Genomic DNA, 26,284 nt, shown 5'->3' on the forward strand with positions numbered 1-26,284 from the left:
TTCCTATTCCACAGTACATGTAGGCGTGACAAAGTTAGTTTATCAAGTCTTTATTTTTAAAAGTCATACAGAAGATGTTAAAGCAGCCGGAATGCAGGATGTTCTCCTCTTTACTTGTACGGATCGATAAGTGAATGAATGTTTAGCTTCCGGAGCACCAGAGTGGCGTTAGTGGTGAGTCCACAGGAGAGGAGCGTCTGCTGGTCCTCATAGGAGCGCCTGGGGTGCATGGTGAAGATGCCGTACGCCGAAGATTTGCCCCCTCTGTTGGTGCAAGAAGCAAAAGCTCAAACTGGTTTGCTACTTCATCACACAATGGGAATAGAACCTGGATGAAAGATGACCTCAGTTTGACGGCGTTCCTGTGTTTGTCCAGATATTCCCGCAGGTGGCCGATTGTGTCCGAGTAGAACATTTTGGCAATGTAAGTGTGGTTCCCATCTTCTGACTTCACCTTCAGAGTGGCGACTCTAGCTGCAGTTGGAGGCGGGTCAGAGTCGGATAGCTGCTGTCTGAGTGTGAGAGGCCAACAAGGTGAGGCTACAGACGGTAACCAAGCTCACTCCTTCCCTCCAAACACTGATACATCCATACCTCTCTTGCAGTGCCTGTAGTGCTGGTGTGTCTATGAGGGTCACTGGGGTGCTGGTGTGTGTAGATGACTCCTGCAGACAGACGTGTTTAGTTATGTGTCCAGTGGTGGTCTGGCTCTTCCGGGTCTTCTTCTTCTTAGATGGATCCTTTACTGACTCAAAGCATCTCACCTGTAGGATTTCCTTCACCGGCTCCCTGATATCGATCACTCGTCCGGCTTTGATCACCACCTTTGGTAACCGCTTCAGGAACTGATCCATTGTTAGCCTCCTCCCTGTGAGACATGACATAAGGATCATTAAGGGGACCTGTCGTCTTTTAGGATTTCCATCCAGATAAACGTTGACGCTTGTATGGACAAACCAGGCAGTTCCTTTGATGACAGTCCATGGATGGCCCGTCCCTGACCAGGAAACCTTTCCCAGGGAGGCCTGGCGATATATTCCTCATTTCGCTCGTCATGAACCTACACAAAGATCAGATATGTTCATTAGAAAGTTGCACACATAGTAAAAAGCTTTAGAGAGCCACGCCAAGAGCTACACACCTTGAAAGGCACGCCGTCTGGGAATCTTTGTTGAAGCTCGGAAGGAAAATACCCGTCCATCAGATCCTGCATGCATTGCTGTAGGGCGAGAAAGAAGAAGCGAGTTATCAACACACATTTACCAAATGTACAGTATGCATGAACTTACCTGAGTGCTTGGCTCCTTATAGGAGCGGAACGGCCCGTCGAACAGAACAATGCCATTACTGAAGAGCCTCAACGGAATGGGATCCTTTTTTGCCAAGTGTGCGCCTGTGGGTGTCGCCTGTACAAAAGACTCTCCGTCTCCCGCCATTATGTTCAACTCTTTGATGTTATGCAGCACAAGGTCAAAGTTCATGTTGAAGTTCCTGGCTGTAGTGTAAAAGAGCCCTGCACAGAGGGGAAGAGAGAGAGAGGAGGTGAGGTGGGATTAGAGCTCCTCGGCGTGTTTAAGGGAAAGGGAGGGAAACGCAGATGAAGATACCTCGATTGCGCCGGTCTCTCCTCGACTTCTGAGCCTGCACACACTCCTCTGGTTTGCAGCCCGTGTCGCAGCTCACTCCATCTCCTACCCAGATCAGACCGTAGTCACTCAGGAAGCACTGCCAGGTAGGAAACGCCACATTTTACCAGCAGAAACTAATGCAGAACATGTTTGATTCAAGCTACTTACCTCCATTTCATACACTTGGGTCTGTAACTTGTAACACCTTATGAAAAGATCGTCGCCGTCACTCAGACCGGGTGCGTTCTCTAAACTCACACACAGGACAGATTTTAGATCAAGCAAGCAATGGATAAAGAATAAACTTAGATTTCATTACATTACCTGTCTTTTTCAGTAGCTTCAGTTTCTCCTCCAAAACGGCGATCTTTATATCCTTCAGATGAATGAAGAAGGAAACATGATCGGTGTGTGTGTCAGACGTCTACAGGCATTTAACGCTTTGTTGTTATGCCTCCATTACCCTGCGCTCAATCTCCTGTGCTTGGCTCTTCACTTTCCTCTCCAGCAGGGTCAGACGCTGCATCATGTCAGACAACAGCTCCAAGTCACTGGGTGGAGTACCTGAGTACACACACACACACACACACTTGGGATCTAATTGCTTCCATTTCCCCCCGTGTCTTTGTTAAGGTTTTAAGACTTTGTTCTTGAGCTTGGCTGGACGATGTGTGTGTTTGTGTGTGAGCCTGTAAAGCCCTTTGAGACACTGTGTAAACTTGACTGATAGAATTTTTAGAAAGAAGCTAAATAATTAAGACAAAATGATTAGATTTACATTTTTGGTTGAACTTATACCTTTATTATTCTAAAGAGACGGGTCCATACCTTTGTTTGGTGAGGGCTTTGAGTTTGGAGAGCTGAGGTCACCAGTCGGAGGAGGATCATCACTCTTTAATGTTTCTAAAAAAACAACAACAAATGGATTAAAGCAGCTCAGCAGGTCATTTGAAAGCATCACCATGTAAAAAAAAGACTGTTTGATCATTAGAATCTGTCTATATTAAGGAGTTATTGTGCCACTAACTGTTTATTTTAGGCCTTAAATAATTCACTGTCCACCTACCTGACTCCACCTCTCTCCTCAGCTGAACTTTGTCTCTGTCCCTGCATGTCAAACAAAGTGCATTACGTTAACTCAGCTGCACACTGAAGTGATATTGTTGCTCTAATTAAGTTATAATTAGTAAGGATTCATTTTTACGCACCGTCTTCCGGGCCCCTGCAGCGGAACGCGTTTAGTTTTCTTCAGCATTGACAGAGGTGAGCTCATTTTCCTGTAAGAATAATAACAATAACAAGCGAGGACAGTATCCGATAATTATATTACCCCATTTAAATCACTTTAGTCCGTGTTTGACGTGTTTCATGTATAAACTTATTCTCGTGCTGCTCTGTTTGGCGTCGGTTGTCGTTAGTGACGCATTGTGAACACGTGATATTACGGCATGAGTCCACTTTGTCGTCCACACGGGGGCGTTGTTTCTCTCCATCTCTGACGAAATCCGTAACAATGGTGAAGTGATGATTTAATCGTATACTATGGGGAGGAACAGAGGTTAAATGGTTCAGTGACGTATAGGAAAGATTAGGAACAAGTAGTTAATGTATTCAAAGTGAAAATAAATTCAAATGAAGCTGGAGGATTTAAGCTCTTGGCTCTTAATGGGGCAGGCTGCCGAAGTGTCGCTGAGCAAAACATTGAACCCCCAACTGCTGCTGATGTGCAGATTGGTGCCCTGCATGTAATGAACCTGTATCAGTGTCTGGATGCGTGGATGTGAGGTCATTGTAAAGCGCTTTAAAAGTACAGAACATTTACCAGTCAGTCCATATTCGAATTGTTTTTTATTTATTTTTTGCAAATTTAATTCAGTGTTTTACAAATGTCCCATTTCGCACCATTCCTGTTTTGGGGATTGTTTTGTATGTTACCAAGAAACACCAAGATTTTTTTGATCGTTAAATACAGTAATTAGTCTGTGAGGTACTTTAATTGAACAAGTACTCATTGATTGGAACACAAAGTTATCGATCCGGCTTTTAACCCTTGTTTGCTCGTTTGAAACCAATTACCGTAAAGTGCAGAGTAATGGCGCAGTGTGTTTGTGAGGCGCCGCGTGCTGGAGCGGAGCCGTCACAGCGGGTCAGCGAGCAGCGATGAGCGGGCGGACAGAGGAGATGCTGCGGCCTGCCTCTCCGCTCACACACCCTTCATGAACCCGGAGCTCGGAGAGGCCGCTGCGGGCAATGGCGACTCCACTCGCACATTCACACGACGCTTTTAGCGACTTAAGTGAATTTTCGATGGTTTCCGAGCGGTTTGCCCCGCTGAAAGGCGGCGGAACGACGGAGGACGCTGTGGCCGAGCTACCCGAGCTGCACGACGCCCAGACCGGAGCTTTCAAGTCCGTGGACGAGCTGGTGAACGGTCTGGAGCAGAAGCTACCCCGGTGTTTCGGAGCTCCTAACCCCGGGACGAAGGGCAGCATCGCCCCGGTGGACGCGATCACCGAGGAGACGCTGTTGGAGAGCGACGAGTGAGTGTTGAGTTTCATACCGAGTGGATCAGCTTCCGACACAGAGGCCACAAAGAGTCGCTGTGCCCGGAATAGATCCACAAATACCTCCGTAAAGCAGATTAATGTCTCTGCTTAGCGACAAAGGGCTGCTCGTCCTCCCCGCACACACACGCAGGGCTCCGGCCGTAGTAACGCGGTTAGACTGGGTGCTAAATAATGCAGGATGGAGGAAACTGACACACTGATATAAACATGAAACATAACGGTCCTTTATATAAGCTGCTTCATGTAATTATTAGTCGTAGTATTGGATAGCAGCCGCGCGTATATCTATTACTTATTAATATTTACAATTTAAATGTCAAAAGAATCTCCACCACTTATTTCAGAACCCAATGTGATGTCTTTAAATAGGTTATTATGCCTTCAAAATGACATAAATAACACCAATAACCATTAACAACATAGAGGATCAAACCTGGAATCAGCTTATATTTGATATTTTACTTTGAAAATAAACCGATTCAGAACAATGGAGTAATAGTCTAATAAGAATCAATCAATCAATCAACTCCAACCCACTGCCTTGTTATTTTCATAGTTCACCTGTTTTACACATTAATAAGTTATTGATACCTTCACATGTCATCTAGCACGATTGATCCTGTAGCAGAAGTTTGATCAGACATCTCCTGATCAAAACACTTTCATGTGACGGTGCTATTTTTGTGATTTCTATTCATCTTTATAAAGAAACTTCTGTTACAGATAGGAGCATACAGTCGTGGCATACACACACACACACACACACTCCCTCACTCTGGTGCTTGTTTGTGTTTGACACAACCTCATTAGCCTTTTCGTCTTCTTCTTCCCGCTCAGAATCTGGCAGGCGTTAACAGAAAACTTTGGACACGTGATGCCGGTGGACTGGATGCAATCTCGAACTCGCTCCCTCCACTTCCCGTCGTTGAACCTGGAAGAGAAACCAGTATGTGATGTGATCCCACTCCCACCAAGCCCCTCCCCCTCTGTCTGTCTATCTCACAAATCTCTTAATAGTCGTTGCGGCGGGTGTATTGTCACGATTAAACCCCCCCCTCTGTTCTGCTCTGGCTAGAAAAACTGTGATGTAATGGCAGAGCTATCAGATGAAGAAGAGGAGCTGAGGGAGCAGCTGGACATGCATTCCATTATCGTCTCCTTCCTCCCAGAGGAGCCGCTTTTCACGGCAGAACAGGTAAGAACATCACCCCTCACCCACACACACATACTGATGAACACTGCACAGGCCTCTGAGATCTATCGCGTGTGTCTTCATCGGTGTTAGGTTATCGAGGAGTTGGAGGAGATGATGCAGGACTCTCCAGACACGGAGGCGGAGCATCACCCGTCTCAGTCTGACCACTCCATGCTGTCTCTAGACGTGCAGCACTCCAGCAGCAGCTCCAGCTACGAGGAGCGTGAGTGTCCGCTGATTCAGCCTCTGAAAGCTTCGCCGCTGTGCTCGCTCCTGCTGCGCTCGCTCTCAGACTTTCACCTCTCTCCAGATAGGAAAAGAAAACGATTTGGTTCGTCCTTATCTGCTGTGGAAACTGGGTTGAATCGCTCCAGGGTTGTTAGGAGAAGTGTGTTGAGCTTGTAAAGTGTGTAGTTCACTCTTGACTCTTAATTAGTTTGCTATTTTAGGGCTATGACTTGAGAATGTGATGGTACACTTAGGTTTGGTGTCTACCTGCTGCTCTGCCTGGTGTCCTCTAGGGCTCTAATAACTGTTTCCTGTGTGCGTGTGTGTTTTGCGGTTTCAGGTCTCGGGGCCTTGAGTGTGGCCGAGCTGAACCGGCGCCTGGAGGAGACGGAGGCGGCCATCAGGAGGCTGTCGGAGGAGCTGGTGCACCATCTGGCCCTCAGGGACGAGCTGGACTTTGAGAAAGAGGTGAAGAACGGCTTCATCTCGGCGCTCATCGACGTGCAGAACCGGCAGAAGGAGCACAGGGAGCTGCTGAGGAAGAAGAAGAAGATCAAGGGCGCAGCAGGAAGCGGGCAGGGCCGCGCGGAGAAGACGCACGGATCAGTCAGTACCTCACTTGTGTAACTTAACCTCCTTCACGTCTGTTGTACACCTTTACTGCCTCGGCTCTTTTAGTCTCCTACATATTCTTCCTGCACGTCTCTTCATCTTCCTCGCCTTCGCTCCCTCCTTCCTCAGCGCTTCAGCATGGAGGGGCTCTCCGCCGCCATTCAAAATGGCTTCCGGCAAACCTTTGGCGGCGCGTGCAGTGACAGACAGGTTACCTCCTCTTTCTGCTGAACTTCCTCTTTCTCATCTCATTTCCTGCGCTGACGCGTCACCGGACCGTCTCTCGCCTGATCCCCGACTAAATGACCTCATCTCTCTCTCTGTGTTCCAGTATTTAACCACAGTCATCCCGTACGAGAAGAAAGGACACCCTCCCTCCATGGAGGACCTCCAGATCCTGACCAGAAGTACGTTTCATGTTCTGTGCCGTCAGGTGTTGAGTCAGTAGCACCGCACAACCGATCCGCTCTCTAACTGTGTATCTGCTGCCTTGCAGTTCTTCAGGCGATGAGAGACGACAGTGACAAGGTGCCCGGCCTCTTAACAGACTATATCCTCAAAGGTGAAACACTCTCTTGACTTCTTTACATCGTAGAAACAGACGGCCTGATTCTATGTTGTATCTTATTTACGTATTTACATGAACTCTCACCATTTTCCAAAGCTTGTTCTCAGATGACTTCCCTGTCTTCCATGCAGCCATCAGTTTCCCATCATTTCAGACTTGCCTTTCATTTCATTTCTGTTGTGTAATAAATTATTCATGCACTTGATGGTGTGTTCAAGGACAATGTCAGTGTGCTTACCTGCATGCTATTCTGCAATTATGTGCATGTGCTGCGTTTAAGCCCAAACTAAAGCCTCTGTCACGCATCTGTCTGCACAGCAAGTAAATACAGGATGTAGGTGATCCCTCACAGGTGAGGACATGTGCCTGTCCACTAGGGGGCACTGTTACAGGTGACAGGAACCCTTAAGTGGAAGCAAAGCGAAAGGAAAGGCATTATGGACTTTATAAACAGAAACAGCGAGACGCTTCATCCTCCCGAGTGTCCTTTTCCTTTTCCGGTCCGAACTGGTCTCTCACATATTTATAGTATTAATTTTACGGTAGCATACGTCAAAATGTCTAGTCAAACGTCCTCTCTCGTCTTCTCTCACTCGTCCGCTCTGTTTTTGTTTTCATTCTTTCATGTTTCCTCCCCGCGTCTCGTTCGTTAGCTCTCCTGTGAGCGCCGGGGACGGAGGAGAGGTTCGTCAAACAAATAAACCACCTAACATGTGCCACAGCGCCCCCTGTCCCCCACTGAGCAGTACTGCAGTCTCACCCTGACCACCTCCTTTGTCCAACTTCCCCCCTGTAACCTCCTCCTCCTTCTGTGTGTGTGCGTGCGTGCGAGTGTGTGTGTGTGTGTGTGACTCACTGCTCTCACCCTGCAGTTTACCGCTCGGGCTCACTGATAATGACACTCTGCCCGTTTATGATTATATAAATTATGTATCTCACATCACTGCTTCCTGCTTCTGTCTGCATAACAGTCATCACTCTTCATCACCGAGTATTTATCCCCTCAGTCCCCCTGCACTCCTGTCACAGGCTTGTTACGGTTCAGCGTGTTTGTAGTTTGATTTATTTAACGTGTCAAAGTGTTTATTATTCTCTCATTCTTATTACCTCGTTCTGATGCTTCCTCCCTCCCTTTGCTCATTTCCTTCTCTGCCGTTCCCCTCGCAGTGCTTTGCCCGACGTAGAGGCCCAGCAGCAGTGCCTGACGCTCCCGGAGAAGCTTTAACACCGTTTACAACAACAACAGAGCCGCAGATGAAGAGGACTCTATGTCATTTGCTGCAAACTGGAAGCTTCCTCTTCTTCATTTGTCCCTTTGCATGGTTTTACCTCAAAGACGTTTTACTTTGCTTTGGTATTTATTCTTCTTTTCCAGTATTCCTGTGCATTTGAAAGCTTCTCTGAGTGTTTCCGATGTTCAGAAACGTGCAGAGATGTGGGATCTGCAATATGTGGACGAATGGAAAGTATCGAGCCCTGCTGATTTGGCTTCAGCGGTGAGCGGTGAGCAGCTGCAATAACAAGAGGATAGGAAGAAACGTTTGGAAGCTTGAATTTTAAAACTAAACGATTGAATAATTCAGCTCCCCCCTCGTAACTGTAGACAAAGTTTATTATCGGTTGTTATTCATCTTAGCAGTACAACAATACTGCATCATTGCTTCCATAGAGAGGAAAAGGATGAAGGCCTATAAACGCACTGACACCACTAACTTAGTAACTCACTCACTAACTAACTAACTATGCATTTGAGTGAATATAAACTGTGACCCACACACTGTCTGTACTCAAACTCAGAGACCGGAGTATTTTACGTGCCTGTAGTAGGAATGTATGGGCTTTGTTACTCGGACTCAAGCTGCCTTTGCCGTTGCCTGAACTTTTATACATTGCGAATGCGAAATTTTCAACGAATGTCACGTTACTGTGGACTTACCTGCTGCGTTATTAAGTTATTTTGTAAAAGTATTCTGTTTCAAATATATTGATAAAGTGGCATTGTCTTTGTTTGGAGGCGTTTGTTCTGTGTTGTGTACAGCAGGGGGCAGTCAAGAGTCAGATTCAGAGTTTCATTGCATCACTTTAAAAGGGGATGTCACCTGTTTGTACATATGAGGCTCAGTTTATGGGTCATAGGGTGGAAAGAAGAACCAAATCAGGGAAACTGACCTATGACATCAGAAAGCTAATGTGCCTGAATTTAGATATCTATATTTAAACAGTTCTATAAATTATTTACATTTACAAGTAATTGTATTGGGAGGAAACTGAACACTGTTTGACACAGATCTTTCTCTAAATGTAAGGGAAGAGTGAAACATGAAACATCTAAATAGAAGGTAAGAGTTTTTCAAATGGAGTCCCGCATACAAATATAAACAAAACCCCTCTTCACAGCACTATGGGTCATTATTAAAGGCTCTGCCACGTGTCAGCTGCTCCTCCTCCAGCTCACGAAAGGAGAACCAGATGTAGATGTGAGAAAAACAGCAAAAACCTCCAAACCAAATATCCAAGATGAACTCCACTAAGCAGCTGTGACACGCAGCCAAACAGAGGTAAGATGGATGGACGGACGGACTGTTAACTCATAAGTGGCAAAAACTGCACATACCTGATGAAGGTGCAGATATTTCCTCCTGGGACCTGGACATTTAGTGGTATAGAGTAATAGAGTATAAAACCAATCAAAAGAGTTCTATATATGAACACAATAACCTTTTTTTCCTGTCTGCTATGTTTTCTAGCGATCCACAGTGGTATTTTTACCACTAGCAGGGCAGCAAAAGTGTCAAGACACGAGGACAACAGGTTTAAGTTAAGCACAAATCTGTATAAGGTGTAGGGAGGGTAAAATTTAATGTCCACATATGAGGAAGCAGGGTCTCAGGAGGATAGAAAACTGAGGACTGCACATACACACACACACACACACACACACACACACTGTCTCTCCTTTAGTTCATTGGTAGCCTGGAAACATATGGAAAGTGAAAGTCATGCTTGTCTGTTAGCCACCATCCATTTCAAAAGAAAAACAGACGCCGTCTAACATCTGTAAAACATTTGTTCTCTCAGATAAGATTTCCTCATTCGACTCCAGGCGTGTAAAACACAACAGTCTTCGTCTGCCAGCCCTCAAATCTGCTCAGCGCTCTCGTGGTCCACTGTCGCTCCGGCAAAACATTGCTTTTACTTTGGATTTCTAATGATTTTTCACTTTATTATGGATCTTAAAGGCGTCTGCTTGGTATTCTGCCTCCTCTTGCTGGCACACGACACGCACCAGCAGAGCCCCCCGAAGAAGAGAAATGGCAAGAGAGGTAAGATTATGCTGAAAAGCTTTTACAAAACAGTAAGAGCGGTCACCCATCTGAGTTAGATCAGTGACTCATACTTCTTCATTTGTTATCGTAAACGTCTACAGACTCTGCAAACAATGCTGCAATTGAGGAGCTGAAGAAACAGATCAACGACATAGTGCAGGAGCTGAATCTGATGAAGGAGCAGCAAGCTTTACAGACAGGTAAGATCCAAACTCTGTGCTAAGAAGCTGTTTGTCCCCTCACAGCACAGTAACACCTCATTAACTCCCTCAGTTTGCTTGAGAGGCATCAAGATACTTGGCAAGTGTTTCCTGGCTGATCCGGCCAGGAAGAATTTCCACACAGCCAGCGACGACTGCATCGCCAAAGGAGGCAGTCTGGGCACGCCGCTGACGGCGGACGAGAACGACCAGCTCTACGACTACGTGCGCCAGAGCATCGGCCCAGAGGAGCACATCTGGCTGGGCGTCAACGACATAGTGACCGACGGCCAGTGGTTGGACCAGTCGGGCTCCGGGCTGCGCTTCAAGAACTGGGAGACCGAGATCACACTGCAGCCGGACGGAGGGCGCGGCCAGAACTGTGCCATCCTGTCCACCACGGCCAAGGGGAAGTGGTTTGACGAGAACTGCCGCGCCGAGAAGGCCTCGGTGTGCGAGTTCAATATCGTGTGAGAGGCTGAGCGTCAGTACAGCCAGTGTAGGTCACTGTTTCATGACTTCACACAGTGTTCTGGGATGTGGCATTGTATAAGCTAAACCACTGTGAGATTACAGTATATTTGATGTATTTTAAGTATATGGAGGTTGATTCTACTCTTAATGTTATCAGTCACTTACCTGCATGTTGTCTTTGAAGGTAAACACACCACTGGATGGCTTCTCTTTGTTTCTACGCAGAGTTTCCTTTCTGAACATCTGCAAATCAATAAAGTTTCTTCTATTGAGTTTCACAATCATCCTGTCAGGCTGTGCTGCTCTCATTCTATTACAAATCTGTGTTTTCTCTCTTTTCACGAGTCAAAATGATGGTCAGCCGAAAATAGAACCTATTCGTAATCTTAGTTTCTTTGCTTTTAGTGACTTTTTAGGCAGATTTCAAGTATAATTTATTCAGAACTTTAGCAAAAAGCCTTTTTTTCCAGGGTTCAGTGGGATTAACAGGTCACCAGCAGCTTCAGTGACTCTCCTAGAAGAGTGTCTCATAGTTGTGTATCGGCTTGGGGCCACAATAAGTTCCAATAATCCTCTAAAGTGGAAGGTGTAAAAATGGAAAAGGTGACCGTCCACTTCTGAATCTTCCTCCAGATGGATTATTAAACCAAAAGTGAAGATTTACAGCAATGGAGGCGTCCTCATGGTTTTCGTCTGTCCTGGAAAGTCCCCACTAGTGCAGTCCCCGGTGACTTATCAGGTCTCGCCCCCACACAGTCCTAAACACTCTCTCCATTAGCGCTCGCCCTTGTTTAGTCAGCCTGTCGTTACATCAGAGCGAATGAATGAATCTGTTCTCTCCTTCTGACACCTTCACGAACATCCTCTGGTAAGTCCATGTCCAACGTGTCCTCATCTCAAGTCTGAGTCGTTGCCGAGACTTGATTTGTGAACACACTCTCTCTCCATGTCTGCACGCCTCTTCTACGTTTGACTCACAACGTTCTTGTCTCTGTTGTAACGGTTAAGTTATGTCATGTCTTTGGATTCATGCCAAGAAAGCGTGTTTAACTGGTAGCGCCATGAATCTCCCTCTATCGGTGACTTTCGGAATTGCATGCACATCTACACACAAACACACATTTCTACTCATTGCCCTAATTTCTGTCTTTGAAATGAAACATATTTGGAGTCCCATTTGGAGCAGCGGCACATATACATACACACACACACTCTCACACCACATACATTTACGCATCTTTAATTTAAATACATTATTACAGTTTCCCCGTCTCCCTTCCGGCCCCTGGAGCCGCGTGAAGAAGACACTTCTTTCTTTGCAGATCTGCGTTGTGCAGTGACCTCTTGGAGGAGTTTGTTTTTCCGTGCAGCATGAGTCAGCACGAGGCGCCTTTGCTTCCTCAGAGTGATGCATGTAAAAGTCTGGAGCGTCCCTCACTCTGCTCACACACCGGCTCCTTTTTTTAAAACCTTTAATTATTGACAACGTTTCCGCCAACTAAGAAACCTTTTAACGATTCCTTGCGATACGTAACATTTAGAACACTTGACTGCATTCCTGTCCCATCGCGGTCCAGCAGGAGAGAGGGTCCGAAGTCTTTGACTCGTCACGTCTCCATAGCAACAGCAACAGCAATTGTATTACAGAGTGTACGCCGACCTGTCTGTGAGGCAGCAGCTTGGTTGGCTGTTTTGCTGATAAACATGAAAGGAAACTCCATGTTAACAGACACATGTTGGCTCTTATGCAAACATCCGGACGTTTGTACTAAAAGTGAGACAATACAATCACGTAGCGTGGATTAAAGCAGCAAAGACAAAACAGTACAGGAGAAGGTGTGAAGGATGTGATGAAATAAACGCTGTCAAAACAAATGAGCAGGTCTGAGCAGGATCCATGTGTTCGCTTTGCTCTAGTGCAAGTATGCTCAGGAGTGTGTGTGTGTGTGTGTGTGTGTGTGTGTGTGTGTGTGTGTGTGTGTGTGTGGGGCTGCAGGTATGTGGTTCTATAAAGTCTCAGTCTCAAGTTAGTTTCCTCCCTCTGGCTCGGGCCTCTGTCGTATCTCAGTGAGACCTGGACGCAGCTCCTCCTGGCTGAGGTAAATCTCATTGTCCACCATGAGGTTCTTGTGGCTCAGGGGCCGGATGGGAAGAGTGGGAGGCGGCTGAGACACTCCCGGAAAAGGCTGGTAAACGCTGACTTCCAGGTCGTCTGCGCCGCTCATCCCGCGCGCCGGCGGCTCGGTGGAGTGCTTGTACGACTTCGTCTCTCCGTACAGGCCCATCTCTGCCCCCTTCCTCAGCAGGTGTGTGTAGACCATGGAGTCCTCGATGGAGGCGTAAATGTGGGACTCGTCGTCGTCTTCAACCATTTTGTCGCGTTGTGCCTGGAAACTGGTGCCGTTAGGATTGTAGATGGACACTTGGTGCTCCATCTGTTTCTTCTTCCTCCTGATTTGCCCGGAGAGACGAGAGTTAAAACCTACACACCTAACAATGTGGGCAGTGACTGAACATCTATCAAATCTAAAGCTGACGCACTCACCTGGTCACCACACACACCACAGCCAGCACTGCGGCACAAATGACCAGGAGAACAGCCACCACACACAAGACGATGGTGTGTAGACGATCTAGATGTTAGAAAACACAAAGAATGAACACACACTTGTACCGACTCCCAAAGGGAAAATCAACAGAAGAAGAAGAAGAAGAAGTTCTCTCTTACTTGTGCTCTTCTGCAAAGTGATCTGTGTGATCACGCTGAAGTCTCCTTTCTCGGGCAAACAGTTGGACATGTTGAGGTAGAAGTTCGTAGGGACGATGATCTTGCTCTCCGCCTCCTCGTCCTCCCTGCGGCTGTAGTCTTCTTCCGGGCTGCCTATCCTCTGCACCTTGATGTTGGTGTGGCGTTTGATGCACTTAGGCTGGCTTAAGTTGGGGAACATCATGTGAGCCTCCATCTTGGGAGGAACGGATACGATCCAGGAGGCCGTGGAATAAGACTTCATACCGTTCGGCCAACCGGGAGTCGCCAAAAGGACGGGAAGGTCTTTCTTCGGAGATACGAGGAAGATGTAGCTCTCTGGGTTCCACCGGAAAGAGAAGAAAATGAGATTTAATAACAGAAAAGGTTCAATTTATGTTCATGCATCTGAAGCAGCTTCTTACCTGAGATCTCTCCTGTCAAACTGACAGAAAGTGCTGACTGGGCGTACAGGCCGAGCTGCTTCCCGTCCACGCTGGAGACAGTGACGGACATGTTGGCGTGGATTTTGATCTTCTGTATGGCTCCCTGAGAGCAGAACTGTCCCACAGTCTTGCCGTCCCCTTCCACCACATGGACCGTAACGCTGTCGTTGCACGTCTGTCCGGGCAGGGACTGTCTGAGGCCGGAGGGCGGAGACCGGAGCTCCACCGTGCCGTGAGACGGAGCGCGCAGGATCCAGGTCACGGCGCTGAGTGGGGCGGGAAGGCAGGCCGGCAGCAGGGGGAGACGCAGAGAGACGGGAGACTTGGGACAGTCTTTGAGCTGACTGCATGCTGAGAGAGAACAAGAAACGCCATCAACATCAGACAGCCGTGACTGATTCTTATCTTCATACTTCTCTCTGCCGTCATCCCTCTGTCTGTCCTGATCCGCCCCCAGGTTGACTTTGAGTGGAGAGATCTCCATTATTCATTCTTGTGTAACCCTTAAAAGCAGCTCTGACTCAGATCTGAACCCACCTATGACTCGTGTAGCGCTGACTTTCACGTCTTCTGGCAGACAGTCCTGGAATGTCAGCTCTGTGACGCTGCCTGAGGGGAGGGAGATCTTGGGCCGGATCGCAGAGTTCACCTTCATCACGCAGTCGTCGTACGTCCCCAGCTTCTCAATGTAAAAAGACAAATCCTTCGCTTTCCTCAGGTTCACACTGCACAACACTAACAGGGAAACATGAGAAGGGGTGGACGTGTGTGAGCACGGCTCCTTTTGACAGCTTTATGAGACTCCCAGACTGTTCGGCCAAACGTTTCCTGGTCCTGTGCCTTCACGCTCCTTCGTGACTCAGCGGTGAGGCAATCTGAGAGCTCCCCTAAGATGAGACACCAAAGGCACGAAAAAAAGGTCGAGAGGCCCTATACGTCTACGTTCCCTCATCATTTCTCATCCCTGCTTCAGCTGGCTCAGGAATTTCATCAAGCTGATGTCCCAAAGCTGAACTATCAAGCAACAAAGCAAATATGTGAGACCGAAATTATTCAGATAGAGAGAAGAATCAGACTTGTCTTCTATTATGATCCTGTATGTAGGAAATGCAGTCATTTAAGATCAATCACTGAGAAATCAATCACACAAGCATCATGCAGCAGGTCAAGATGTTTGCTGAAGGTCAAAATTACACAAAATGTACTTTTCACCACCAAGATCTAATACATTCTCATCCAATGCATGAATTGATCCTAAAATTCAATCATCTGGGTACAAACCTGGAGAGCTGGTGCTCCGGGCAGAGACCCTGAAGCTCACGGAGAGTCCTGGAGCACTAGAGCGTCTCCGGTCCATCTCACAGTTCTTCAGCGTCATCAGGAAGTTCCCCCGAGTTTGGATGAGCTGAGGGTCGGACAGCCTCCGCACCTCTCCCCTCCTTCCCTCCCTGAGGATCTCCACCGCCGTCTCTTTCTTCAAACACAGCGGCTGCTCGGGGTTTAAAAACTGAACCTCCGTCACTTGTTTGGCCGGGACCTGAAAGTCCCACTCCATCAGGTCGTCGTCGGGGAAACTGTTCGGGTAGTTTGGCGAGAGCAGCGTGAAGGTGGAGGTCCCTCTTGGTAAAACCTGCATCAGCTTGGCGAGAGCTGCCAGAGACAATGAGAACACAGAACGGTCAAATAAAGAGACTCGAACCGAGAGTTAAACCAGAAATCACTTCAAATAGCTCACATTTGATATCCTCCCCAACCGACACATCAAATGTGAGTTGTTGGAGCTTCTGCCCAGCCTTGATGTCCACAGTAAAGCTGCCCTGGTTCAGTATCTGAGCACTTCTGATGAATCCCGTCCTGCAGTACGTCCCTATGTCCACCTCCCCCGTGCTCTGGAAGGCTCGGAGGCCGTACGTGTGCCGGTCCGGGCAGCTCTCAGACGGATCCACCTGTCTCAGACCCGTCTTGCCGAAGTCGACTCGGAATGCTTGCGACCCGGTGGCGTTCAGTTTCCAAGTGAACGTTCGGTTAAAATCCATCAATGGGAAGAAACCGAACTCGTCCAGGACGATATGATCGCTGCAGGCCTTAGATGTACACTCTGAGGACAGAGATCACACCGGTCACACAAACAGCAGCTGGCAAAGGGAGTGAAACACAAATCGACTCATACCTTCACTCTCACCTATTGTGCGTTGAATGTCTACAGTGTATTCATCCTGAGGTCTGTGGCAGGTGAACTGCAGGGACAAAGTCTTCTCGTCTTGTATGGGTATAGTGGGACCATGATGACACTGCATGAGTCCCGACCCCGTGCAGACTTCACACTTGGACACTTTGACCCTTCTGAACGTGACGGTGACCCCGGCTTCACTGCTGATGGTCACCTTGTAATTCCCTGGGAGGACAACACACACACAGAGTCCAGATTGAGTGTGAGGTTAGTGGACGTGACGTCACTCTAACAGGCTGGCTGAGTCCTCCCAGCATGAATATGTCTGAATGTTGAGCAAACATTGGCTTTAATCCCTCTCTGACAAACAAGACCTGCAGTGAGTTTGCAGGTCTGCCGCCACAGCAAACAGGCCTGTTCCCTCTCTATTGTCTCACCGCCTAGCTGTGTTCTCCTCACTTTGTCTCTCTGGTTTCTAAAACGGACAGAATGCCATCGACTCCACCAGTGAGACCATCTATGAATGTTTAGGACTCTTTAGAAACCTTTTGGTATATTCCACTCTGGCACTCTGCTTTTGTTTTTGTCTCTTTCCACTTCAACTTCCTTTACAGAACTAATCAATCCACTTATTCTATAATATAAACAGAGCATAGAGTCAAATCTTCTGATATCTGAGAAGAAAATCACATTCTGAGGTCTTAAAGTAAAGTCAATCCAGTAAATCCAGCTTGTTAATAATGAAGCTGTGACTTACCTGATGCAGAGAAGACGAGGAAAGTTAGGAAAATAATCTGTAGGCAGACTTTGGAGGCAGATAAATACATTTTGTCCTACACGATAACATGGATCCCGAGGGAAACAGGAGGGGAACAGCTCATGTTTCAATGCTCCGGGAAAAAATCAGCGACGCAACACTTTTTCTTCTTGTTCCTATGAGGGCTGAGGAGTCACTTCCTGGATGTGTGTGTGGGGGTGTGTGGGTGTCGGTTTACACCTCAGGTAAAGGCGTGGCCCGTACAGTCATCTTGGCAGGTTGGACAGAGTTCATTATTGCGTCACAACAGCTAAAGTCATAATTCACCGATTAAAATAATATAAAAACAAACTAATATTACGCGATGAACAGGAAGTAACAGCTGAGTTTATTTAGAAATATTTGATTTAATTGTTTTATAATTTTAGTGTTTCCCTCCAATCAAATCAAATTGAAATAGTAAATAAAAATAAATAAAATACATAATAAAAATAAATAAAATACTTTTTACATGACGTCATCCATCGATTATTGAAGCAATGGATCGTGTCAACTGTCCGCGACCGATGTAATGTAATGTGCAGTGTGTGTGTGTGTGTGCGTGTATGTGTGTGCGTGCGTGCGTGCGTGTGTGTGTGTGTGTGTGTGTGTGTGTGTGTGTGTGAGAGAGAGAGAGAGAGAGAGAGAGTGTGTGTGTATGTGGTCCACACGGCCCCAGTTAGTTGTAAAATTGTATATATTTTTATTTTACACATAATCTTTGATGTTTTGGCGGGTGTTTTACTTTTCAATCTAAATATATTTGAGTAACTTATGTATGTCGTTATCTTTTATGTTTTTATTGATGTTTTGTAGCATTTGAAGTAGATTTGAATGGACTGGCAGAGACAGAAGAGGTCAGAGGAGCCTGAGATAGAGCTTATCATCCATTTTATTGATTTCATTTAAACGTTAATACAAATAAGCACGTATATTGAACTTGACATTATAAATCTAACGATATAAATATTGAAATCCTTGTCGCGTCCTTCATAAACAACATTTACCTTTTTGAGAATGTTACCGGAAATAAAGTTACATCTTGAACACGAGTGGCTATAAGGTGATGTGACGTCACAGGCTGAAGTTCAACGTTCAGTGCAAAAGTCCTAAACATAAATAAGGTATAAGGCAGAAAGTTCTAGAAAGATTAAAAACTATACAAACACTTTAAAGAGAAAGTTTGCACAGTTTGACGCTGACAGACTCTATAGGAGGAAGGCCTACATAGGTATACAAAACACACTGCTGTTGGTCCCGTTATACAATAGGCTAGTATTGATCCTTCATACATGACCGTTATAGAAAAGCATTTTGATCAGATTCCTTCACTGGGATAAACAGTTAAATGGCTACAGTTAGAGTAAAGGCAGTGCACAGGCTAATCACCATCTAAAGACGAGCGTCTGAATTATCTGGGCCGTCTTTGCTCCATCCCGTTGGGCAGAAACCCTGCAATGATCGGGACCGGCCATATGAGAGCAGCAACGCTCCACACGATGATCACCAAAGTCATGAAACAAGCCACAAGTGTGGACTCGATGGGTTTGCGGTTCAACCTCCAACTTTTGTCTCCTTTCAGCTCGTCGAGGCTGAAATCCAGGCAGCAGAAACTGACCTGATCGCCGCTCTGCTGGCCCCTGGAGCGGCCCTGGCCGAACCGCCGGTACCGGGACATCCCGCAGCCCACGCACAGCCGCAACTCCTGCTGACCCCCGGTGACCCCAAGGTGCTCGATGACCACGGGCGAGATGGCCCGGTTGAACGCGGCGGAGAAAAAAGCCCTTCCGTGGTTGTTGGTGGTGTAGATGAGGACGTCACACTGGAAGCCGAAGCTGCTGTCCCAGCGAGCCACCAGCGAGGTGGGCAGGAGTCTCTGGACGCTCACGTTGCACTGGGACAGCGTCTGCATGGATGATGAAGAAGAGGAGGATGAGGAGGAGGAGGAGGACGAGGACGCGTCGGACGAGGCTTCGCTCTCCTCCACGGACCTCTTGGAGAAGCGCACGTCCACCTCCAGGTTGGCCAGGAACCTGTTGGAGGAGTTGATGGGCGGCAGCAGGAGGTCTTCGTCGCTCCAGCCCTGGCATCGCTGGAGAAGTGCGGCCACGGCGGTGAGAGCCAGCAGGAGAGACGGGGAGGAGTTCAGCATGGCACAGGGCGCGTCTCTCCTGCTCGCATGGCGCTGTGGCGATCCGCGGTGGATGGAACACGCCCGACGACAGCAGCTCTCCAGCAGCACGCAGACCCCGATGGAGCACCTCGACTCCCTGCCCGGCTGTTATAAATGGAAACGTCCAATGGCTGTCACATGCGCGCCCCCTCCCTCCCTCCCTGCCTCCCTCCTTCCCTCCTTCCCTGCCTCCTTCCTTCCCTCCCTGCCTGCCTCCGTTACTCCTCTGCTGCCGTTGGTTTCCAGCCTGCAGCTCAGTGCGTGTGTGTGTGTGTGTGTGTGTGATCAGTGCTCAGAGACCAGACAGCTGAGGGAGACCTGCACACACACACGCACGCACACACACACACACACACACACACACACACACACACACACACACACACACACACACACACACACACATACACACAGATATACGTCATAAACTGTTATTAAGTGATTTTTCCATCTATATATTTAAATTAAATGTGATTGAAGCTTTAAACTCGATGATCCCAATACATGAACCTGTTATTCCCCTTTAATTCAGCTTTCATTGTCTAAGTAGAACAAACATGACTTAACAACAGTCCCATGCTGAACACGAGGAGCAGGTGGCCTTTACAAAGTTATGTCATATGATCTCTCCTGGATGCTGCACACACAAACACAGCATCATTGTGGATAACATAGATTGCATGCATTGCGTGGTGTTCTGTGACAGCACACACACACACACACACACAAGATTGAAAAGGAGAAGTTAAAAATGTGTGTGTATGTGTGTGTGTGTGTGTGTGTGTGTGTGTGTGTGTGTGTGTGTGTGTGTGTGTCTGTGTGTCTGTGTGTGTGTGTGTGTCTGTGTGTGTGTGTGTGTCTGTGTGTGTGTGTGTGAATCCAAATGTCACATTGATATAACAGTCTACACATTTCCCGTATTGGTCCTGTTCAATCAGTCCCAGATAGAGGAGCCACATAGAGAGATGAAATGTAATGAAACAATCCATTTGCATGTTTTCTGTTGTTGTTTTGAACACAGACTAATATCACAATCAGCCTGTGACAGCTGAGAGTGGAAAACATTTTGTAGCGTTTATCTCGCACACATGAACACAGAGAAGTAAAGCCAACAGCCCGTTTAATCCGCCGCTTGTTTGTTCATCTGTCCCCCGTCCTCTGAAATCTGTCTGCTGCCGATGTGGGCGCTTGATTCTGTGAGCGGTGCTGTGAGCTCATGGCTGCTCAGCCACATCGACAAACATGTGGCTCCCCAGCAGCAGCAGCAGGAGAGTGTGTGTGTGTGTATGTGTGTGTGTGTGTCACCTGCTCAGTGACCTTGGCCCGCTGCAGTAATGGACACAGTCACAGTCACAATGGGCTCTTTTGTGTTTGCAGCGTTTACAGATATGATTGTTGCAAATTTACAGTGCCGGGACCCAGCTGCAGTTAATCTGGATTTGTTTGGGGGAAGGGGTTCTAATAAAAGTTTAAGCATTTATGGTTGCACACCTGCTCTGTGTTGGCAAGAGGCGCTTCATGCCGCTGCGCACACTGTGTGTCTGGGTTTCTTTCTCTGTTTTCTTGATCATCTCCATGTTGCCTCTTTGATCCCTCCTTGATCCATTTTGCCGAATCTCAAATCTTCTGTTTTCTGCCTTTTTTTCCCAGGGTTTGTTTGGTCTGGGTGACTCCGGTTCTTATTGCCTCCTCAGACTGACCAACATGTTTACTGGCTCTGTGTTTTCAGCCGCTCTCTCTCTCTCTCTCCACCATCCCATTGTTTTCTTTTTCCATTTATGGAAATCCAAACAACTGCAGAAAGCTTGAGAAACTTCAAATAGTTTCAAAGAGAAGTAAACCTGAGGGATGCGATCAAGATAAACACATTGCACACCAGCCTTTCTCTCAAACATGGGGTCGATTACAGCTTTAACAATCAAAACAGATGGAAAGGTTCAATGATTGTTTACGCTGTACACAAGGCTGCCAGGCGGCTATCAGATATCTTGCTCCCATAACATTAGACACAGTAACTAGTCAGTTTAGAATTCTGGGCCGGCCTGTTCTAATTATATCTAAAGGGAGGGGGAGAGCGAGAGAGGGGGGGAGGGGAGGAGGGATCCAATTAAAATGTGCTAAAACAGGAGAGAGGAGATCGTCACTGAAATCAATTATGACAGAGAAAACTGTGAGATTCTTCTCTCTTCTTGGGGGTTCCAGCAGGACCTGGTTGTGTCCACCAGCTGAGGTCTTCCCCTCCTTAGAGTGGACACGATGTATAAAGTCCTGCATCTGATCGGTGATGAGAGTTACGGCTCGTCAGGAGGAAGGAATGGAGCCTCTTCACTCCTCTCAGGGCCATAATGTACAAGAAAAGATACATTATGCTGTTGAGTCATTAAGGAAAGGGAGACTAATTATTCTCTTTCATCTTTGCCGCAGATTTTGAAGGACACTTGTCTGGATTGTTTATCCTCTGTACTGTTTATTAAACACTGTCATTTGCTGTGGTGTTCAGCCTCCATGTATTTGATGTGAGGGCCAACTGAGGGAAAACACACTCACTCGCCTCTGGCCTCAATTTGCACCTGAAAGCTCTCGTCCTCTTTTAAATATTAGAGCAGTGTAATCTACTCCATCTACTCAGCCTGTTCCTTAAAAAAAATGACACACACACACACACACACACACACACACACACACACACACACACACACACGCACACACACTCAAACACACTCAGACACGGCTGTGTAGCGCACAAACACGCCCACACAGTTCCAAATGCTGGTCCCTCTGCATCAGATATGCTGTGTAGACGGCATGCTGTTAACAGAGCAAGAAAAAAATGTAAATGACTTCCTTGTTCATTAATTATGCTATAAAAATGTAAATTGCATCGGTGCCAAAAATGCAAATGGGAATAAGATAAAAGTCTCTTGTGCCAAAGGAGACTGTATAAAAGATTCATTGTCTCAAAATGTGCCTCTGTATTCAGGAAACTAAAGATGGACCTGTTAGTGGCTTCTGGCTGCGACGTTTCCTCTCTGAGCTGTTAGTCTGGCACACACACACACACACACACACACACACACACACACACACACACACACACACACACACGACTGAACTTCATTAGGAGTTGCAGATCGGGGGTCCATGCGTCTTCACAGGCTCCATGTTTCAGCTCCTCTTTTACATCTGCTGCCTTGTGAATCTTCTCTGTTCGTCTCCAGCCCCGTCCAGTCCCTCTACCAATCACTGCCAGGGATCATCTCCACGGTAACAAAATGGCTATTACAACCAGAGACGGAGGAGCAGTATATGTCCAGAGATGATGGAGCGCTCTCGCCTGCTAATCTGCCCTGCAGCTCATAATGTATGAACACTAAGAATAATCAACATGATATTGGCTTTGTGTTCAGGTCGGTCTGTGCTACAAACCCCAGGCAGGGCTGGAGTGTGGTGACTGTGTGTGTGTGTGTGTGTGTGTGTGTGTGTGTGTGTGTGTGTGTGTGTGTGTGTGTGTGTGTGTGTGTGTGTGTGTGTGTGTGTGTGTGTGTGTGTGTGTGTGTGTGTGTGTGTGTGTGTAGGCGTTGTCTTATGGTAGTTTGGTGTTCATTTTCACGTCTGTTTATGTAATTGGAGAACGTAAACAAAGCCCCTGGGGTGGAAGTGATGAGCCGGTCTGCATCAGTCGATCCTGTGTTACATGGATCTGCGTGTTCTGATGTCAATACAACATTCATTTGATTGGAATCTTCATCTGACTTCCTCGTAACTGGTGTTGGGAGTAACTAGGAGGCTGCTGAGGGATCTGTAGGACTGCAGAGTAGGGCACTAATGAGTAACGTTAATTGCAAAGGAGCCACTCTGAAATCAGTGGGTGCACAGGGAGCCACGGAGAACAGGGCACATGTGTCTGTCACCACAATACCAATCCGCAGTCCCAGAAGTGTTCAAGCAGCTTCGTCAGATTGAATTCAAATCACTTATGAGGACTTCAGACGAGCAGATTCTTGCAGCAAGTGCTTGGATGTTGAAGCTTATTTTGTAGAAAAGAGCAGATAAGTGAAATTTTCTTTGTATCTTTATTCCAATTCCAGTTGTTTTAACCCTTAAAGTTACATTTTCATGCAGAATACAATATGATCTCAATATGAATCGGTCTAACTGGCTTTCTAAAAGATCAATCTAAGGGTCTAATTTAAAGTATTGATGTGTTTATGACCTCAGACTCCCTCGGGTGAAAGAAAGATGACGTTCCAACAACATGCATTAATCATCCACATGTGTGTATCAGTGGAAAGTCTGCTGAAGAAAAATGATGAAGAGTGACGATTCTGACAGAATATTCAAAACCCTGCATCCCCCCCGAACCTCCGTCTCCTTCTAAACGGCTGTGTTCCTCTCATCTCACACGCCTTTGTGTTCCACGGGAGAAGATAAGTGAAGGACACATGGAGCTGTCAGAGTGAAATAGGCCCTGGAAATAACATCGCACTTCTCAGGCTCTGGGCTCTGATCACAGACAGGCACAGACCGGATCAGCCCGCCTGCACCACACAGCTGAGATGGCGTGAGATTGGATCACCACCGGCCCACATTTCATGGCGTCACATGGATGTGAATCACACACACACCCCATCCAGCAAAGGTCACCTTGGGCAGGTGAAGACAAGCCAGCCCTCACACTCGCCTTACCCGCTTCCTAACTAATGCATCGCTGCTGCTGGTGCAACGCGGCGCGGCCGTTTGTCATGTGGTTCTCTGCTGCTGAAATGTAATCGTCCTCTGAAACAGGGAGAGAGGAAGTGATTACTGCGGGCTGTTTGTCACAGCAGGAGGCGGGAGGCAGATGTGTGTGTGGAGAAAGGAGGAGGATTGGTTGCTTTTCAAAAGTTATCAGTTGACTTTTGAAAAGAGCGTGGTGCCTGTTTGTACCTGAGATTCAAAGGACAAACGCACCGCCTGATCCAAAGAGACAGAGAAGTTTGGAAGAGAAATTAAAATGGAGAAGCGTGACATCCTTGCCCCGCTGATCCAACTACATCAGAGGATTGAGATACAAAACATGAATAATTCCACATTTTAATTCCATGTGTTTCTCCTCAACACACTTATAAAATGTGTGTGTTCTCCCGGAGGAGCCCAGCGCTCCATCTGCTGCTGTTACATGATACCTTCCATTCTCCCCTATACCACAGTGTTTAAGGGCCCATTATCTTTCAGATATCGACCTTGAACGAGCCAATTCCCACAGAGCAGGTCTCACTGCATCTAATGAGGAATGAATTCGTTTCTTTGCTTTCATGAGTTCATTGCTTGTCCTCAAAAATGCAGCTCGTCTCTTTGAAGCTCGATTCCAAGCCTGTTTTCCCTCCACACACACACTCCATACGCTCACTTACAGGCTACACTTTATATTTAGAGAGTTTAATCTCAACGAGACCTTTATCTAGATGAATAACAATACATTTACATTCTCTGGAACATTTCAGCTCATGGGACATCAAAGCTCGTCACTCATAACTTTAGGATTAGTGACCTTCATGTTAACCCCCTCTGTCATCAGAACAATCACCGGAGAAGTTGTTAATCCGTTACAGAGTGACATACCAAAATGCCACTGAGCCTGAGGAACACATAATCCTCCATGAAACACTCAGTTTGCATGATGAGAGGAGTATCAGCCTCCTTCATCAGGGAGCCGCTCACTCTCGCTCTCGCTCTTGCTCTCTCTCTCTCTCTCGCTCTCGCTCTCGCTCTCGCTCTCGCTCTCTCTCTCTCTCTCTCTCTTTCTCTCTCTCTCTCTCTCTCTCTCTCTCTCTGTAGCTGGCTGCTGTGTGATGACAGATCTTTGTCTCTATGTGGCGAGTCAGTGTCTCCACATTGTCAAAAACCCATTTCCACTCTCATTCCTTCTTTTCAGCCACATCCTGTTGTGCCCCGGGCAGAGGCGCCGGTTTAACGCTGATATACGAGCGTATAGGACGGAGCAGAGCAGAGCAGAGCAGGTTTAGCTGGCTGACGTCAGACTGAGGAACGCTTCTCCTGCTAATAATACCTCCCTCATTCCCCTCCTCTCCTCTCCTCTCCTCTGCCTGATCTGGCTTTCTCTTTCCTCCTTCATTCCAGAGTCAGATCAAAGGTGAGCACAACAGCGAGTGCTCATATGTTGAAAGGAGGCTCTGATGAGATGCTACCCCCTCTTCCTCCTCCTCCTCCTCCTCCTCCTCCTCCTCTGCAAACTCTTCTTGGTGATGAGGATGCGAGTGAGTGCACTACAGCGCAGACAGACAGACAGACAGACAGACAGACAGAAATCACTTTATGCTTGAAGTTTGCATCAAAGCCACACTGCACTTCACCTAAATGACGCAGAATAAAAAGCTCTGCCTGCACACTGAGTGATTACCTGTTATTGTTTCAGGGAGTGCAGTCGGGGTTGAAGTTTCTTCTTTCATCTGATTGAGCTTGACCTGGAAAATAGGAAACATAGTGACAAAGATGCACCTTCAAAGAAAAAAGAATTTAGGGATAAACAGAGAAAGAAATGATAAAGTCATGGAAATGATTGACAGCAGATGAAATGATGATCTGGGGCAGGAAACAGTGAGACTTATTTAGATGACATCGTTCAGAATTACAGACATGCTGTAAGACCAATGCCTGCATTTGAAGGTAACACTTTTACTGTGAATAAAAATAATCAGATAGGGGTTTATAAATGAAAAAGAAATAAATAATGTTGACAGGAGATTAAAGGGTTGCCAAGGTAACAAGCACAGCTATCTAACACAATCGCTGAAATCAAGCATGAAGCTCTGTCACCAAAGGAATCCAGAAGGCAGAGAAGATTTATGCAGCCACACACACACGCACGCACACGCACACAATCAGTTTTTTTAAGAGGAATGATGACACAGAATCTATATGACGCATGAGTGTGTGAAGAAATGAAAACAGACAAACATCAGATCTGGCAGGAATACATAGAATAGAATAGAATAGCATAGAATAGACACACACACACACACACACACACACACACACACACTGCTGCTCACTGTTTATACGTCTGTTAACATCTGTTTAATTGACTAATTTGATTTATTTTAGTATCTTTAACTTGACTAGGAGGCAAATTTGACTGCATATTATCTGATTTAT

At 46.8% G+C, this 26,284-nt stretch overlaps 5 protein-coding genes across 7 annotated transcripts; 2 read left to right on the forward strand and 3 right to left on the reverse strand.

The window, feature by feature from the left end:
* Positions 1–17: 17 nt before the first annotated feature.
* ubxn11 (UBX domain protein 11) lies at positions 18–3,113 on the reverse strand. Of its 2 annotated transcripts, XM_076160684.1 has the most exons (14): positions 2,837–3,113; positions 2,695–2,735; positions 2,457–2,531; positions 2,092–2,192; positions 1,953–2,004; positions 1,797–1,876; positions 1,608–1,725; positions 1,290–1,513; positions 1,142–1,219; positions 958–1,060; positions 765–868; positions 595–665; positions 345–512; positions 18–264 (listed from the first exon to the last, which is right to left on the reverse strand). In XM_076160684.1, exons 1-14 carry the CDS (start codon positions 2,899–2,901, stop codon positions 111–113), a joined length of 1,434 nt encoding a protein of 477 aa, XP_076016799.1. In that variant the 5' UTR covers positions 2,902–3,113; the 3' UTR covers positions 18–110. The 2 variants fall into 2 exon arrangements, with proteins under 2 accessions (XP_076016799.1, XP_076016798.1); XM_076160683.1 differs by having other exon boundaries at positions 595–868.
* A 641-nt stretch (positions 3,114–3,754) lies between these two features.
* Positions 3,755–8,789, forward strand: fez2a (fasciculation and elongation protein zeta 2a). Of its 2 annotated transcripts, XM_076160685.1 has the most exons (9): positions 3,793–4,168; positions 5,033–5,141; positions 5,271–5,390; positions 5,481–5,613; positions 5,959–6,224; positions 6,360–6,440; positions 6,562–6,637; positions 6,727–6,792; positions 7,966–8,789. In XM_076160685.1, exons 1-9 carry the CDS (start codon positions 3,879–3,881, stop codon positions 7,980–7,982), a joined length of 1,158 nt encoding a protein of 385 aa, XP_076016800.1. In that variant the 5' UTR covers positions 3,793–3,878; the 3' UTR covers positions 7,983–8,789. The 2 variants fall into 2 exon arrangements, with proteins under 2 accessions (XP_076016801.1, XP_076016800.1); XM_076160686.1 differs by lacking the exon at positions 6,360–6,440 and having other exon boundaries at positions 3,755–4,168.
* A 1,128-nt stretch (positions 8,790–9,917) lies between these two features.
* clec3ba (C-type lectin domain family 3, member Ba) lies at positions 9,918–11,079 on the forward strand. Its single transcript, XM_076160825.1, has 3 exons — positions 9,918–10,121; positions 10,226–10,324; positions 10,398–11,079. Exons 1-3 carry the CDS (start codon positions 10,007–10,009, stop codon positions 10,796–10,798), a joined length of 615 nt encoding a protein of 204 aa, XP_076016940.1. The 5' UTR covers positions 9,918–10,006; the 3' UTR covers positions 10,799–11,079.
* Positions 11,080–12,472: 1,393 nt separating this feature from the next.
* Positions 12,473–17,122, reverse strand: LOC143008870 (CUB domain-containing protein 1-like). Its single transcript, XM_076160824.1, has 9 exons — positions 16,918–17,122; positions 16,173–16,385; positions 15,726–16,088; positions 15,272–15,640; positions 14,528–14,725; positions 13,970–14,341; positions 13,527–13,883; positions 13,344–13,431; positions 12,473–13,249 (listed from the first exon to the last, which is right to left on the reverse strand). Exons 1-9 carry the CDS (start codon positions 16,985–16,987, stop codon positions 12,826–12,828), a joined length of 2,454 nt encoding a protein of 817 aa, XP_076016939.1. The 5' UTR covers positions 16,988–17,122; the 3' UTR covers positions 12,473–12,825.
* Positions 17,123–17,836: 714 nt separating this feature from the next.
* On the reverse strand, positions 17,837–20,571 carry tmem158 (transmembrane protein 158). Its single transcript, XM_076160813.1, has one exon. The coding sequence runs from the start codon at positions 19,106–19,108 to the stop codon at positions 18,368–18,370; it is 741 nt and encodes a 246-aa protein (XP_076016928.1). The 5' UTR covers positions 19,109–20,571; the 3' UTR covers positions 17,837–18,367.
* Between the last annotated feature and the right edge of the window lie 5,713 nt (positions 20,572–26,284).

Source organism: Genypterus blacodes, unplaced genomic scaffold, assembly GCF_046128005.1.
Source record: "Genypterus blacodes isolate CSIRO-AG114 ecotype Tasmania unplaced genomic scaffold, CSIRO-AGI_Gbla_v1 ptg000107l_1, whole genome shotgun sequence".
Lineage (NCBI taxonomy): Eukaryota > Metazoa > Chordata > Actinopteri > Ophidiiformes > Ophidiidae > Genypterus > Genypterus blacodes.

Excerpts from the sequence above, each read along its gene's own strand:
- ubxn11 (XM_076160683.1), bottom strand. The coding sequence starts at position 2,901 with ATGAGCTCACCTCTGTCAATGCTGAAGAAAACTAAACGCGTTCCGCTG. Across the intron at positions 2,532-2,694 it reads GAGGAGAGAGGTGGAGTCAG|AAACATTAAAGAGTGATGAT; the intron begins GTAGGTGGACAG and ends TTGTTTTTTTAG. Across the intron at positions 1,877-1,952 it reads GAAGCTACTGAAAAAGACAG|AGAACGCACCCGGTCTGAGT; the intron begins GTAATGTAATGA and ends GTGTGAGTTTAG.
- fez2a (XM_076160685.1), top strand. The coding sequence starts at position 3,879 with ATGGCGACTCCACTCGCACATTCACACGACGCTTTTAGCGACTTAAGT. Across the intron at positions 5,614-5,958 it reads CAGCTCCAGCTACGAGGAGC|GTCTCGGGGCCTTGAGTGTG; the intron begins GTGAGTGTCCGC and ends TTGCGGTTTCAG. Across the intron at positions 6,441-6,561 it reads GCGCGTGCAGTGACAGACAG|TATTTAACCACAGTCATCCC; the intron begins GTTACCTCCTCT and ends TCTGTGTTCCAG.
- LOC143008870 (XM_076160824.1), bottom strand. The coding sequence starts at position 16,987 with ATGTATTTATCTGCCTCCAAAGTCTGCCTACAGATTATTTTCCTAACT. Across the intron at positions 14,726-15,271 it reads CCGGAGCACCAGCTCTCCAG|TGTTGTGCAGTGTGAACCTG; the intron begins GTTTGTACCCAG and ends TTTCCCTGTTAG. Across the intron at positions 13,250-13,343 it reads GTGGTGTGTGTGGTGACCAG|GAGGAAGAAGAAACAGATGG; the intron begins GTGAGTGCGTCA and ends CGGGCAAATCAG.
- tmem158 (XM_076160813.1), bottom strand. The coding sequence starts at position 19,108 with ATGCTGAACTCCTCCCCGTCTCTCCTGCTGGCTCTCACCGCCGTGGCC.
- clec3ba (XM_076160825.1), top strand. The coding sequence starts at position 10,007 with ATGATTTTTCACTTTATTATGGATCTTAAAGGCGTCTGCTTGGTATTC. Across the intron at positions 10,122-10,225 it reads GAAGAGAAATGGCAAGAGAG|ACTCTGCAAACAATGCTGCA; the intron begins GTAAGATTATGC and ends AAACGTCTACAG. Across the intron at positions 10,325-10,397 it reads GCAGCAAGCTTTACAGACAG|TTTGCTTGAGAGGCATCAAG; the intron begins GTAAGATCCAAA and ends TAACTCCCTCAG.